This window comes from Ambystoma mexicanum, chromosome 9 (genome assembly GCF_040938575.1).
Source record: "Ambystoma mexicanum isolate Mex_15411 chromosome 9, UKY_AmexF1_1, whole genome shotgun sequence".
Classification (NCBI taxonomy): domain Eukaryota; kingdom Metazoa; phylum Chordata; class Amphibia; order Caudata; family Ambystomatidae; genus Ambystoma; species Ambystoma mexicanum.
In genome coordinates this window covers 663,367,350-663,381,925 of record NC_090931.1, presented here as the reverse complement: position 1 = coordinate 663,381,925, position 14,576 = coordinate 663,367,350, and the positions used below count along the sequence as shown (strand labels likewise).

The 14,576-nt window shown below is 45.9% G+C and overlaps 1 protein-coding gene across 5 annotated transcripts in view; it reads right to left on the bottom strand.

Annotated features, from left to right (window-relative positions):
* CFLAR (CASP8 and FADD like apoptosis regulator) overlaps positions 1-14,576 on the bottom strand; it is a 621,840-nt gene that overhangs the window by 62,609 nt on the left and 544,655 nt on the right. For all 5 annotated transcript variants that reach the window (XM_069615454.1, XM_069615451.1, XM_069615453.1 and 2 more), the window contains one exon: positions 11,233-11,746. In XM_069615454.1, coding sequence (XP_069471555.1) covers positions 11,233-11,746 — 514 coding nt within the window. The remainder of the gene's footprint in view (positions 1-11,232; positions 11,747-14,576) is intronic.

Sequence of the window (14,576 nt, the reverse complement as noted above, 5' to 3'; positions counted from 1 at the left end):
TTTGAAGTTAATTGCTTGGATGATGGCCTTGGGTGCCTGAATCAGCCGGCTTACCTCTGGGTCTATGTTTTCCTTGCACAGACTTATGGACGCCAGGGTGAGCCTTCACAGCATGATTTAACATAGAACCGAAGGAGCTGTGTACCGGTTACGAGGAAACGCTTGACATTTCCTCTACTTCGCCCAAAGCAGCACTTTAGAAGCCTATGCCTTGTTCCTGAGCTTTGAAATCTTCTGCAATAACGGTTGATTCTCACAATACCTTTTCTTCTGCATAGAATAGGCTGCCCAATGTTTAGTCTTATGCTCTTTGTGCAAGCTCCTCAAACATAAAATGCACAATCAACACTTGATTTTGTTATGATCCTGTGGAAGACAACTATTGCACACACACAGTACATGTCCTTTAAACCGAACTGTGTTACACAAAGGGCAACAGTGTTCTCTATGGGAGCTGGACGGCATGGGTGAATGTTGAGTGAGTAAACTACGGGGGTATAGAAATGTATGGAAAAACTTTAATCGTATATCTTCCTCCCCATTCCCTACTGTCCGCCTCCTTGGCATGGAGCACCTCAGATGAGAATGTGTTGAACAATATTGTCTCAGCCATTGTGCAACTTCTTTAATATCGAAAATCACTCGACGTAAACTCATGCTCTCGAAGTGTACTAAGAGAACTCCACGTTTTGATTCCAACTGTAATTGCAGAAAAAGAAATCTGAGGATGTTGATGTGCGAGGGATCATGGGTAGGTGAGCAGGTAAAACAGTATTGAAGCCCTTTTTTCAAATTTGAAAAACAATATGTAATACTTTGCACCAACCACTAGTTGGCGGCCTATGCAAAGCACATGAATCTAAGCAGATTCACAGTAATTCTCTAAAGTTGCGGAATAAGGCCCTATATCATCAACATGCATGAACCTCTGACAAAGAACGATGGGAGAAACTGGTGTTCGGGAGAGTTTTTATTTGTACCAGCACTGCCAACTGTCTGGTTCAGCTTATCTAAAATGTTTTTCAACTAAGGTTTCCCCTCGTGGTTGTTCACCCACTCTCCTTTTCACTAGCTCAATGGGGTTTCACTGGGTGTTAGGCTAGCTCTTAGGCTGGGAAAAAACCCTTCGGTCCACTGCTTGGGTGTGGTACTGCTGCTCTTCCTCTGTCCCTAGTGGTCCTTTGCCAGAGGCCTCTGGAGTCGATTTCTCCCCAGCCAAGCAAGGAACAAAGGGTACTTGTTTGGCCTGTAAATTGAAGAACCTAGATGTACTGGGAGTTTTCTTCAGTAAGGTTCACTATTTAAGAGTGATGCTAGTGACTTTCAGAAGGTGTTCCCTTTGTCTGAATTTCCTTTTGCTCAATGTGTAGGGGCCCGACTCCAGTGGCCAGGCTGGGTAATGCAGTTCGGGCTTTAAGGCCTGGGCCTGTTGATGCCACTTCTGACACCACTTGTCAAAAAGCCAAACAAGATCAATATCACAACGACGTTAATCAGAGGTTTTCAGCATTGATTTATGCACAATAGTTCTTCTCTATCACTCTAAAGAACTCCTGAAGGGTGGGCTTTTCAGGCTCCCCAGCAGTTCATAAGTTCTCTTACTCAAGATGGCTTCCCTTGGCTGGAGTCCCTGCCTACATTTTCCAAAGCTCTTCTTTCTGTTCAGGTGAACTCTATGGTGGGTGCTACCTCACCTCTTGCTTGCAGCCTTTCAGCCTCACTGCATTTCATGGAGAGATGTTGAACAGCGTTGTGCTATGGTGAGGGACATTCATTATTAAGCTTCCATCACGTGACAGAACTCAATACTGAGGGGCATGCACCTTTAGGGGCCAGCGTGGACTGGTGCCGTCATGAAGCCAAACAGCATCCACATAGGCGGCAATTTATGGAATGTTGTCACAAGATTTAGTCAAGAATGCATACAGTAATGGATAAGTAAAAAGGGCCAGAATGAAGTCTTCTCAAATCAAAAGCATTCTCTAAATGTCTCGCTGGGTCTCTTCCCAGTGCCACTCTCAGTTCTTCCGTGAAGTCATTCCTTCAAACACTGTCCTGGTGGTCAGGGTGATTTACCCCGGTGGCCAAAGAATGTAGTGTCTCCAAGATGCCCCTGGCATTCTTGCTGCAGCTCGATATTCTTATAGAGCAGGTTTCACAGCAGGTATGTCTGATGGGTGTCTGGGTGCTGGATAGGCACTTAGTTGACCTGTCTGCCTTAGAATACTGAACCTATCATCTCCCCCGGCCACGTCTAACTTTCCTTGTTGCCGAGTCCCAACTGATTTACGTCCATCAGCCTGGCACTGTACTTTGTCTCCAGCCATCAAGCTGGCTATCATAGAAACTCCTAGATGCTCCACCACATCATTCTTGCTCCTCCCATTTCACCCTGACAACACACAGACTACTTTTGTCTTGCTCTGCCTTGTACTTGATTCTTTGCCTCCAAAGAAGTTTGCACCATCCTTTTCTCAGACTTCCTGTCTCTGCTCTTCCAGCTGCGCCTGTCTCTCTTTCTAACCCCTTTGGGTGGTTCTCTACTAGGGGTCATCAACTCTTGACTTTCTTAACTCCCTTCTACCTTTTCTTGACTCTTACCGCCTTCACTCCCTCGGATAATCTCCTGTACCTCGAAGTCCTCTGAATGCTGTGAGGTCATTGAGAAATAACCACTGAGACTTTACTGACTTTTTATAAGTTCTTTATTAGGAGTCACGATATAAAAGGTTTGGGTTGTGAAAGGCTAGAGGTACTACGAATAATAAAGACTTCATAAACTAGTAGACTAGTGTAAAGAATGGTACAAATTAAAGTGTGATTCATCAGATGCTTCCAGCATCTCAGGGTAATAAGATCATGTAACACGGATGTCTTAAACCTACTGTCATGTGTCTATCCACTATTCCAACAACCAAAGTCAAAAGTGGCTGGCCAACAGAAAGTTGAGAACTTACTCATTATTTGCCCTTTAGCTTCCATGCTAACGCTAAGCTAGAACAGTTCTCCAGATTGGCCAAAAAAGGTTTCTTAAACCTATCCTTTTAGAGTTCATCCCTATTGTGAATATCAAACTGATACTTTCAAATATCATTCTTTCCTGGTTTACTCACTGAGTTTGCATTCTTCTTCAAAACCAGCCATCTTCCTCGTAACACTGCAGATTCTTACTCTCCTTCCTAGAGGGTTTCCCTGGGCCTCAGGGGTTGCCAGTTCCTCTGGGATCTCTGACTCAGTGGATAACCTGTTCCTTTCCCCAACCTCTGGCTGGAATACCATTTACTTTGCGTCAGTTCGGGGTCCACTTTTACGATGTTAGATTCTCAGCTTAGGCCAAAACGTGCACGTTTCCTTGAAGGTTTCACTTTCTCTGCACCAGTCTAAAGTCTTTTCCTGAGCCTCAACTTTTCCTTAGTTCGCTTAGCATATCAATTTGCACAGGCAGCATTGAAGAGGCTGCTGGTCACGTGACCAGACCCTGCAACTCAGTTACTCCGACCACCACCAGGTTTTGCACTTTCCAGGCAGCTACTGAAGGACTCCAGGCAGACAGCATGGAGGAAGCTGCTGATCCCGTGACCAGGTCCTGCCGCTCAGTTGCGCCCCCCACCACCAGGTTTCAAGCCTTTTCCGGCAGCTACTAATATTTCTCACCAAAAGACATCACCATGTGTCTCCTCCCTCCACAGCCTATCCCCACCCTCAATAGGGTTGGAATGGGCAACCGCCCTGTGCAGCTCCAGCAAGCTACCCCAGCCAGTCTCATCAATATCGCCCTTATCCCCATCAAACACCCACAGACCACAGACACATGCCCCTGCAGGTTAACCAATGTTCCGTCAGTTGTTGCTCACACCTCGGAGATCGCTACCCTCAACTCGCACAACAACCTGGACGCTGTCTTCATTACCGAAACATGGTTTAGCCCACGATGATGCATCCACCATGCCGATCAGCCAGAAACGGCAGGTGGTAGAGTGGAAATCATACGTAGGAGTGACTGACCATGCTCCATCATCCTCTCTGCGATGAATCGAATATAGTCATCAGAAGGCCCTGATGCTAAAGAATGAACACTATCCTTGAGCTAGAGACCCCAGAGATTGTGCTAAACTCGAGTGGACCGCCTTGTCCCGTGCTGAAAACATGGGAAAGGGAGGCCAACGGCCTGAACATCCTGACATATCCTTTTGTGAATATTTTCTTTTTTGTAACTATTACCCGCACTATTTGTATTTAGAGGCAAGGATTGGCAATAGGTTTATTAGTATAGGCCTTTTATTTTGAAGAGGCACCACTAGGACTTGGTTATTTGATGGCCGTAGCTTGTTCCGGTCTGTAGATTTAGGATTATATAGGCGTTTTTAAAACCCGTATTGAAGTTCAATAAACACACTTGAACTGTGGCCACTTGTGTCTTTTTTACTGTTGATGTCATGCCTTCCTTACAGTGGACAGAGGCTGGAAGCACGATCCAGTGTGCAGAAGCTAAATGCATGTGTCGGTGTGTGGGAAGCTGGAAGCGAGAGCCTGTGTGATGAAGAAAAGAAGCTTGGCAGCCAAGAACAAAAGTAACGCGGTAGAAGCAAGGCGTGCCATGGAGACGCCAGGAACCGCAAGAGGATTCCTGGTCGTCCGGTAGCCGAGAGAAGCAGGGTTGTCTTTACCGGGAGCCAAAGACAAGCCAGCGTGTAGGAGCAGAGCTGCGAGAGAAGCTGGAGATGTCAGAGCCGCCCATCGTGGGAAGCAAGCGGCAAAGGCAAAACGCATAAGCGCGAGCAAGACCAAAAACTCTACAGAGAGCCTGTGAGTCAACAAGAGTGGGGACCCCGGGGCGATTCGGCAGCAAAGCTAAAGAGAATTTAAACATTGTGAAGTTACGGAAAGTGAAATTTTAAGAAGATTGTGTATGAATTAAAAGGGCAGTATGCCAACTTGAACCCCAATAAGAAGTGAATGCAAATGTGGGGGGAAAGCTTAAAAGGAAATGTGAAAGTAGATATACCAAGTTAAGAACCGTATATGCTTCTTGGATACAAAGAGGAAATATAGCACAAGAGAAGATCTGACATGAGAGTACACCAGGAGAGTACCAGAGAATTCCTGGGAGGAGAGTACACCAGGCAGTTGGAAGTGCATAGAAGAGTCCTGGCAAGGGAGTATACTAGGCAAATTGAAAACCTACAAGGAGTGTCAAGCAGAAATGGTGTTTGCTAAACAAAGAAGGAACCTGGGTTTAAAGAAGGAACTTTTTGTTAAAGAAGAACTTACAAGGCTGAACAGTGTTTTATCTAAAAGGATTGTTGTGGGCCAAGAAAGACACCAAGAACTGTTAGACCCAGAGCCATTTGTGATACTTGTGAAGAATCCATGGGAAGGGATCACCCTATGGAACTAAGGACATTTTCCATTTTGGAGAATATTTACATTGGAGCTATTTTATTTTTATTTTAGAACATTTTTTGCAAATACCAGGTTAAAGACATTTCCCTCATCACTTTATAATTTTGTTTTAGTGTGAGGGTGAGGATAGAAAGTTTGGACACAAGGACGGGTTTTGAATTAGGACACCTGACCAAGACAGATCCTACATTTTTGGTTCTTAGGTAGGGAAACTCCTCTTTAGAATAGGGTCAGAGAGGCATTTTCCCAACCCATTTAAGTTGAATAAAAGTCTTTAAACAAAAACATGACAACTTTGTGTCTGGCTTTCATTTCTGACCCCTCACACCTCTCCCAGAACAAGCTCGTTCGCATCACTCACCTTATCACACAAGGAATCTAACATCTTCTACCCCATCTACAGACCACCTCACATGAGTGACTCTTTCATTGGAGACATCACCAACTTACACTCCGCTGCCAATTAGCACACACTAATAATGTCCTGCTCACAGATTGTAACATCCCCAAGTCTCACGCCGACACTCGCACTCAAAGCACACTTGTCACACTCACTAGAACCACTGTGCCTTTGTCTCCCATTCACAACAAAGGAAACACCCTAGACTTGGTCTTTACATCATCCCCCCTCATCACCTCTGGAGGCCCTATTCCACTCGACTGGTATGACCACACCACCATCCCACTGTCAATCACCCACGCTACCACGGCCAACATAGGACAGGCTTAATGCCCCCTCGCTCTGCACCACTCATTCCAAATTTTCTGGTCAATGAGATGGAATCAAACGTTGCAGACTTCCTCACCACAGGGAATGCCTCGGTCCTCCTTGAATCATTTAACAACTCTGCTATGAAACTGGTGGACATCCATGCCCCCTAAAACAAGAAGCCCTAAAACAAAACCATGTGCCCCTTTGTAGACCCCGACAGCCCTATTACAGGTGGCAAGTGGTTGAGGATGCCCTCCAAATCATGGATAAGGGCAGCTCCTGCCTCCTCATCCACCTTGACCTCTCGGCTGCAACAACCACTGCATCCTCCTCACCGACAGGATGGGATTCTCTGGCACTGTTCTGAATTGGTTTACATCTTACTTCTGAGCAAGAAAACAGCCGACCAGATCAATATGTTGTATTCTAACAGACTACAGGTCACCTGAAGAGATCTCCAAACGCTGTATCCTTTCACAGATCTTTTTTAACCTTTAAATGGAACCTCTGGGCACACTTCTCAGAAATCCTGATATAGGCATCCCCAATACACAGACTATACACAGTTGTGCATGAGAGTAAAAAGCCCACAGGACATCAGTCATCTCTGCGATTATCTAGCCATCCTCCCGTGCTGGATGTCAACTGCCTACATCAAACCTAGCCCACGCGAGACCGAATTTGTCCTCATTGGTCACCCTGCTAACAGCTTGTCCAACAATGGCTCAATGATATATGCATAGAAGGATTTGATTTGCAATCTGATTCAGCAAAATCCTTCGGTTTCGCCATTGACCACATCCTGTCTTGCCAAAAACACATAGCAAAGAGGACTTAAACGGCCTGGCTCCAAATCTCAACCTTTTGCAAAATCAAACCCTTCATCCAGCTGCAGGATTTCCAGACTGTAATGCAGGCCCTTGTGGTCACATACATCGGGGGTAGGACGGGCCCTCATGAAGGGGTGCCCAGCTGCTCACTTGGCTTCCATAAAACAGTCCACCAAGCGGCATCACATCTTATTATGGGTGCTCGAAAATGTGACTGAATCACTCCCACCCTACGCAAACTGGATTGGCTTCCTCTCCAGGCCAGGATACTGTAAAGACTGCATGTATCCTCTACAAACCAGTCATGATTAGAACACTAGCTTACCTGGTGGCTAAGCTCCACATATCTGGTAGTATACGCTCTGTTGCGCAGCAAATCGTCCAACCGGTTCGAATCACAACTCATCCACAAAGAGAGGACCCGCAAACAGACCTTTTCTTGTCACGCACCCACCCTCTGGAACACGATCCAGTATCAGCTTGGAATGTCCCCACTAGTCTTCAATTTCGCAAATCTCTCAAAATGTGTTTTTTTCAATAGCAGCTGACCAAGAAATAATTACGATGGATGCACAGACCGCAACTCACAGTACTATGCTACTGTTAAAACATGCTAGTCCAAATTCTAGTTACCCACACTCTGTACAGAGTTCCGCTGCTCTTGAGCTAGATTTGAACTTTAAACAATGATATAAAACAAATAAATATAAACCATATTTGGTCTCTCCACAACCTCTGTTTCTCTTACACTTCTCCAATGTTTCTTTACGACCTCTGGTTCAATCTTCCTCCACAGTCGCTACATTATCTTGGGTTCCCTTAATTATTCAATCTTCATAGGTCTCGTCACAACCTCAGGTTGACCTTTGCTTCAGTCTACTCTTAAGCCACTACATGATTTTTGAGTCTGAAGCTTTTCACAGGTCTGTCCACAACCTCTTGGTTCTCTTAGCGCCTCAATCTTTCAGACTTCTGTCAGGCTTCTCCACAACATTTGATTTTCTCTGGCTTTTCCTAAATCTCTCCATGACCACATCTGGTTCTCTCAGACTTCATATGGATCTCTCCCATACCATAAGGTCTCTCATAAAAACCCTTGACAATGTGTACCCCCACCATTCAGGGTCCTTTTCAGACAGACTATGTTCTCATCCTCCTGCCAGGGGTGTTTCATCCTCTTGGTTTCTTGAAGGAAGCACCCCAAACCTTCCTTCTGGTATCGGCTTTAGCACATAGGGCCTGTCTCTAGGTCCTCTCTTCCGTGTATCACCAGCTGTTGAGGAAAGGCATCTGGTATACCTTTGCCAGACCAGTTGCTGCACACCCGACAGTAAGTGTGCTACCTGCTTACAATTTGCAGTCGCCTCATGTAACCAATGAGCGGATGAAAGCACATCTGCCTCCTCCCGTCTTCACTCATCACTAGTGTTTTTCATCCTGTTTCATTGCTCTTGCCACAGACTGGTTTTTCTTCCATTACCGTTTCTAAACAGGCACAAGGTAGTCCTTCCCTTGAATGACTTGGTTCATGTTTCCTGATTGTTACTCCCCGTTTAGTTTGAAACATGGTCTCATTAGTTTTACTCTTTCGGCATTGATCAGGGACTAAATGGGATAAAAATTGTTTAACTGTCCTTTAAATGGTGGGCAGGCCATCAGTGCCATTTTGGAACTGAAAAGGCGTGCGGACACAGAACCATGGTGGTCTGCGGAATTCAATGTTCTGGGAGCAAGCAAGATTTACCTGTCAGCGGTCTGCTTGGTGCTTGAAAGGTACAGTGTTTTTCTGATGTTTAAGCAAACTTATTTCCACATTCAGAATGCGCTGAACACTAGTGTTTGGACTTTCAATATTGTGCTGTGTTAAAGGGATGCCATAAAAGTTATCTACACTGTAGGGGGTCTTAGGGTGAGGACTTCTGCCAAGACCCCCTCCTCGGGCTGCTCTACCTCAGGTTGAGGAAGCCTAAATATTCTGCCAAACCTGCAAGCCTGTCGTGGAAGGCCTTCGCTGACGACGGCCTGTCAGGGTGGTCCTCCTCGTCTGTGTCCACCTGAGTTGCCGGCTGGTCCAGAGCGGGTGGAGGAGTGCTGGGCGCTGTGGCTCCGGTGTGGGGACCGGAGCCAGAGGCTGCTGCAGAGGCTGTTGTGGAACCTCCTGAACTGTGGGAGGCAGTGGAGACAGAATCAAAGAGGCTGGCGGGTGCTGCGCTGTAGCCAGTGGCGCCAGAGCCATGGGAGGAATGACCATGGGTGCGAGAGTGGGGTGACCGAAGGGAGCAAGTCCCTGACTGCATCCCGCAGGATGGCTCCCATTAGGGGGGTTTGCACAAGCGCCAGGAACCTTTCGAAGAACCTGTCTTCGGAGGCTGAAGAGGTGGCAAGAGATACTGACGCAGTGTCCGGGGTCTGCTGTGGCCGAAGCGCACTCTGCCTAGCTTGCAGGGGGAACCTGCCCTGTGCTGCTGATGGATAAACTGTAGGCCACGTACCTGGTTGACAACAGTCCCACCTTGAAACTCGTTCACCCGCCTGCGCTGTTCCTAGGAGTGGCATCGTACGAACAGCCCTGTTGTCTGGCACAGCGGCCATTTTGTCGTGCCACGTGCCAAAGTCGTAGTGCATGGCTCCCTGGGCCCAGCCTCCTCCAAGACTCTTGGTGGTGGAGCGAGAGGCCTTTTTTTGCACCTCAGGCATGCAGGTGCCCCCACGGACATTGAGCCGGTACTAGGGGGTAGCCCCTTGGGTGTACACCCAGTAAAAGAACCTTACGGTCCCTCAGCGCTGTGGCCAGAAGGATCTGAAGACCCCTCGGCCGTAAGGCTGGTAGCTGGACAAACCTTGGTGTGTGTGCTGGTACCAGAACCAGAGAGGTTCTTCCTGGTCAGGTGTTTCCTCGGGAAGGGGTCACCCTTACGGGGTGCAATGGAAAATAACGGCCCTCCTTTGGGCCCCTATCTCTGACTGACGAAGTTCTTCAAGTCCTCTGGAGGAGACTTTTCAAAGAGCTCCCTCCAACTAGCTAACCTGTTCTTCAGTGCGCGTGGAGTCAGTGCGTTGCACGCAGTACAACCTACCTAGCAGTGGTCGGAGCCAAGGCAATGGAAGCAAACATCGTGTGGGTCGGACATAGGAAAGAGCCCCTCGCAGGCTAGACACCTGCTGAAGGCCGCTGAAGTCGACATGTGCCAGGGAGGAGCGTGACGCTGGAGGACCAAGTACCTGAATAAAGACAAAAAGATTGAAGAAGAATCCGGGGAAGAGCATGTGGTATTAGATGGCAGGGCCAAACCCAGGAGCACTGGTGAAATCGGCCCATTTCCATCAATGCAGAAAAGAGGACTGAAGTGTGGTGCCGGTGGGAGGAGTCAGGGTAGCGCATTCTCCTGCGCCCACAAACCATGCGCCACTAACTTTAAATGGGAAGAAGGTTTTTCTGGTGAAAAAGGTTCCGACTCCTGTCCCTAGGAAGGGATGCCCATGCAGTATGGAGGAAAGAGGACAGGACATAAGAGTAATTAAATGCGCTAAAGGTGATTATACCATGTATTAAAAGGGATCGCAACATGATTGATTTAAGTGCTGAACCACAATAACATTCACAAAAAGTTTCTTATATCCTTAGTGTACTGCACCCTCATAAAAGAGATTCACATAGTTCAATTTAGTCTCTCCCAGTGTAATGGTGGACAAAGCTAGTTACTATGCCCAATGCCTCAGCCACCTTCGTAGAACATTGGGACTTCTAAATCATTGCGGGTTGATGGAAACGATGTGATGAAAAGGGGCAAAACATTTCTCACTGGTTAAGAGCATGTGTCCACCTTTGTTGACAGTGTCAAGGTAGAAGTATAAGTATCATGTTGAATGATCACCCAGATTGTCTGTCTGGTCTGTGAACTTTTTTGTGTGGTGAGGAAGGGAGGAGGCATTAGTGCGATGGGATGGAGTGGTGATGCAAAACAGTGTATCAGATTAGTCAACACTTCTCCATGGATTGTTTTTCAGTTCTGCCCTCCACTGCACACTGTGCGACTGAAAACAGAAATTTAAACATGCAGATGGCAATGATTCAACAGTCAGTCATAGGTAGTCAATCTAAACATGCATAATGCCCATGTCCACATTTCTAACTTTGACATAAACAAGAGGACAAGGTACAATGTCAGAATCTATCGGCACAATAACATGATTATGCAAAACTGGTTCAAGCTGTTGTCTATTTTCAAGATGAAACAGTGTTCTTGCTTAGTGTAACTAATGCACTTTTATTTCTGTTATGCTCACCGTGTGTGATGATCTCGAAGAAGTTGAGACAAACAGAACAGGTAGTAGGAGGATGCATTAGAAGACCTTTGCAGCACGGACGAATCCACCTTGCAGTGACTCCAGAATATGTCAGCCTCATTAGGAATCCCAAAGCTCTGCCATCTACCATCAGTTGCCAGAAATCTGCACTTGTCCTCATCTACTTCTAGTAGACTGTCCAATTCTCTTAGCCCACCAGGAACAATGTAGTTCTGGATAAAGAATAGCTTTGGTTTGCCTAGAAGCCCAGGACATGATGCTCCAGTGAACAGTTTCCTTAACCGGTCCAGTTCAAATCCCTGAAAGCTCTGGTCAATGCCAAAAACAGCCTTAGGGCTTCCACGGCTGATGAGAACACACACAAAGCTGTCATAGTGGCGGTGCCTGGGTGTCAGTGCCACATCCTGAACCGTTTGGATCATGTCGTCTAGGTTTACGTAAAAAAAGCATTGAACTTCAAAATGAAGAGCAGTGAAGGTCTTTTTCAGTTCTCCTGTGGGGAAAAACACATCTCTTATAGTTACATGTGAAACCAAGAAGTGGAGTTTTAAAAATATATGTAAAAACAACTTCTGGAAGATATCTAATTGTACATAAAACATAGAAAACATAATATGGCATTCTCAAATATAGGTTTTGTTGCGGATGTCATTACTTGACTTCTTTTTTACGTGGATGCCCCCTGCTAATGGAACAAAGATGTACCTGAGCCTTCCTCTTAACTTCCTTCTCCCACTCCACCTTTATTTTTCCTCTTTGCTTATAATTCCCTTCTAGGTTCACTGCTTTCAACAGATGAACTATCTAGCACCTGTAAGGGAGTCAAGTATGACACTGACACAAAAGGTACAATTTGTAAAACCTCTATTAAAGTTTCAATGGGGTTGGAGAAACTATAGCTAGGATGGGAGTAGTCTCGACCATCAAATCATAAACAAAACAGTCCTAGTTGTGTCCATCAAATCAAAATAGCCTATACTACTAAAAACCTAATGCCTGCCCTATACCTAGAAGAAAAAGTGTGAAAAGGAATATATGTAAGTAAAGTCAGTGTTCAAAAGAATAAATGTGGCTTAGTCAGCTTTCCTCCCCACGTTGGACAGCACTGAGTAAGGCAGTCCCCGTAGACAAGACATAACACACTCTGGCTCGGATTCTTAACACAAAAAGCAGTTAAACGGGGACTGATTCCCTCCTGGCCTTCCACGTTAAAGTCTTTCTTTCCAATTTCAATAAAACACAGGTTGACAAAAAGTTCACATTGGTCCCCTTCTATCGGGTTTAGACCTTTCACAGCAAATTCCCCAAGCTTAACTCATATCTTTGAAGGGTTCCCTTCCCCTAACTTATTATACTTACGGTCTCCTTCAGTCAGGCTCGGACTGTTTTCTGATGTGGAAGACTTTCAAATGTGTGTGGCTTTTGCAACAGACCTCCGCAGGACCACTTCAACCTTCCAGCTTTCCACTACGTTATTTATCCCAGTGCTTCCTGGTCTGGGTAGTTCACTGTATTATGCACCAAAGTTTAACGGTCAGCTTTTTACGTTCCCCTTCTCTCAGGGTTAATTTCAATAACCTTGCTTTTACAGTTTATTCACTTTCTCTTTACAACCTTTTCACCTTTCACAGACTTTCAAGTGGGCTACTTCCTTTCGCCGGACCACGCTGCTACTCAGTATTGCTGACTTTAAGGCTATCAATATTTCCAAGTTCATTCGTAAGTCTGCCTTTCCTCGTGTCTCATCTACATTCGTGCAGCGTTCAATTGTGGGATCTAATGTTGCCACTTCAATCTTTCTTTAGCACACACTGGTCCCTCACGTCGCTTGACAACTCACCAGCTGTGTGCGTTTCTTTCTTGTCTTTTACTTTCTTCCAATTTGCGAGTCAAGCTTCATACCACAGGCTTGGCCTCGCCACACCAACTTTGCCGTTCACCCGGGGGGGGCGCCAGCCTCATTGAAACAGAATGCAGCCTTATTTGGGATTCGGCATTCTCCATGCATCTTTTGCAGCCTATTGGAGGCAACATCCTCCTGCAGGGAACTCCTGGGGTTCGCTACCCGTGGCTCTCAAACCTTGGTCCGTTGCTCTGTTCCACAGAGGTTCTGCTCTTACTCGTGTTCCACCTTGCTCAGAGTGTGTCTCTGTGTTCCACCTTTTATCTGTGTGAGGAAAGCTAATTGGTATCAGATGTATGCACTTAGAGTCAAGTGCCTGACTCAATTAGCGGGACATGTCCCTTTTGATGTGTAAGAGTTCGTAGTGTTACTGTCAGTCGCCCTCTTCCTCAGCCCAGTGTTTGTGTGGAAAGGGGGAGGGCGGCGTGTAGACATCAGGGAATCCTATGAAATAGGATGGGTTAGGTGCACGGGGAAGGAGGGAATACCACGTCTCCGTAGGCTGCTTCACCACCACTCCACGAATACCCTTCACCCAGGTGATCATCCTGCACTGATCCACCCCCAGGCACTGAATCCAAAAGCGATGGCCGTGTCCTGGCCACCTGCATGACAAGTCCCTGAGGACTAGCGGGTGAGACACCCTTTCGTTTCTCACACATCCCACCAACACCAGAAGCACAATATGCGAGGACAAATTTGATTATATGATTTAACTTCATCAAGCATTGGTTTGCAAGACCTAAACAGGACAGAGAGGGTGTTTTTTTGTACTCACTGTTGGTCAGTTTGGGGACTTAGTGCCCCATGCATATGGGAGCTTGATCATTGTAACTGGCTCAACACATTCATCATTTGCCATGAATGATCTAAAAATGTATAGTTTGCCAGAATTTGCAAACTGCAATTTCTGAAACTAGGATTACTTTTTTTAGGGTTTTTGGTTCTGTGGCACCATTTCTCTTCCAGCCTGGCACTGCTCATACACAAAATACATTCACCTTTATTTTCCCCTCAGTGAAAACATTGATAAGCTGAATAAACTTGTTTGGGTCAAGGTTTTTATCAAGCAATGCTTTGTATGGAGTGGCTTCACTGATTATCATAGCTGATGCATAAGTGGCTTCAATCAGTGCTTATTTATAACTTGAAAGACAGACTATACAATGAAACATGGTGGGGCATTAACATCCATCCAAGAGATTTTAAAAGAAGTGTGTTTTTGTATTGAAAGTATAGCAGGTTATTATTTTTCTCCCAGAACTTTAAAAGCCACCTAGTCACTTTCAACGTGCGATAACTGTCGCACACTGATGAGTCAGACACAAAACGTATCTGTTTTTTGCCATGTTTTGATTAAAATTGTTCATTGATTTTAAAAGAAATGTTAGTACAACTTAAGGGCAATAGTGCATTTTGT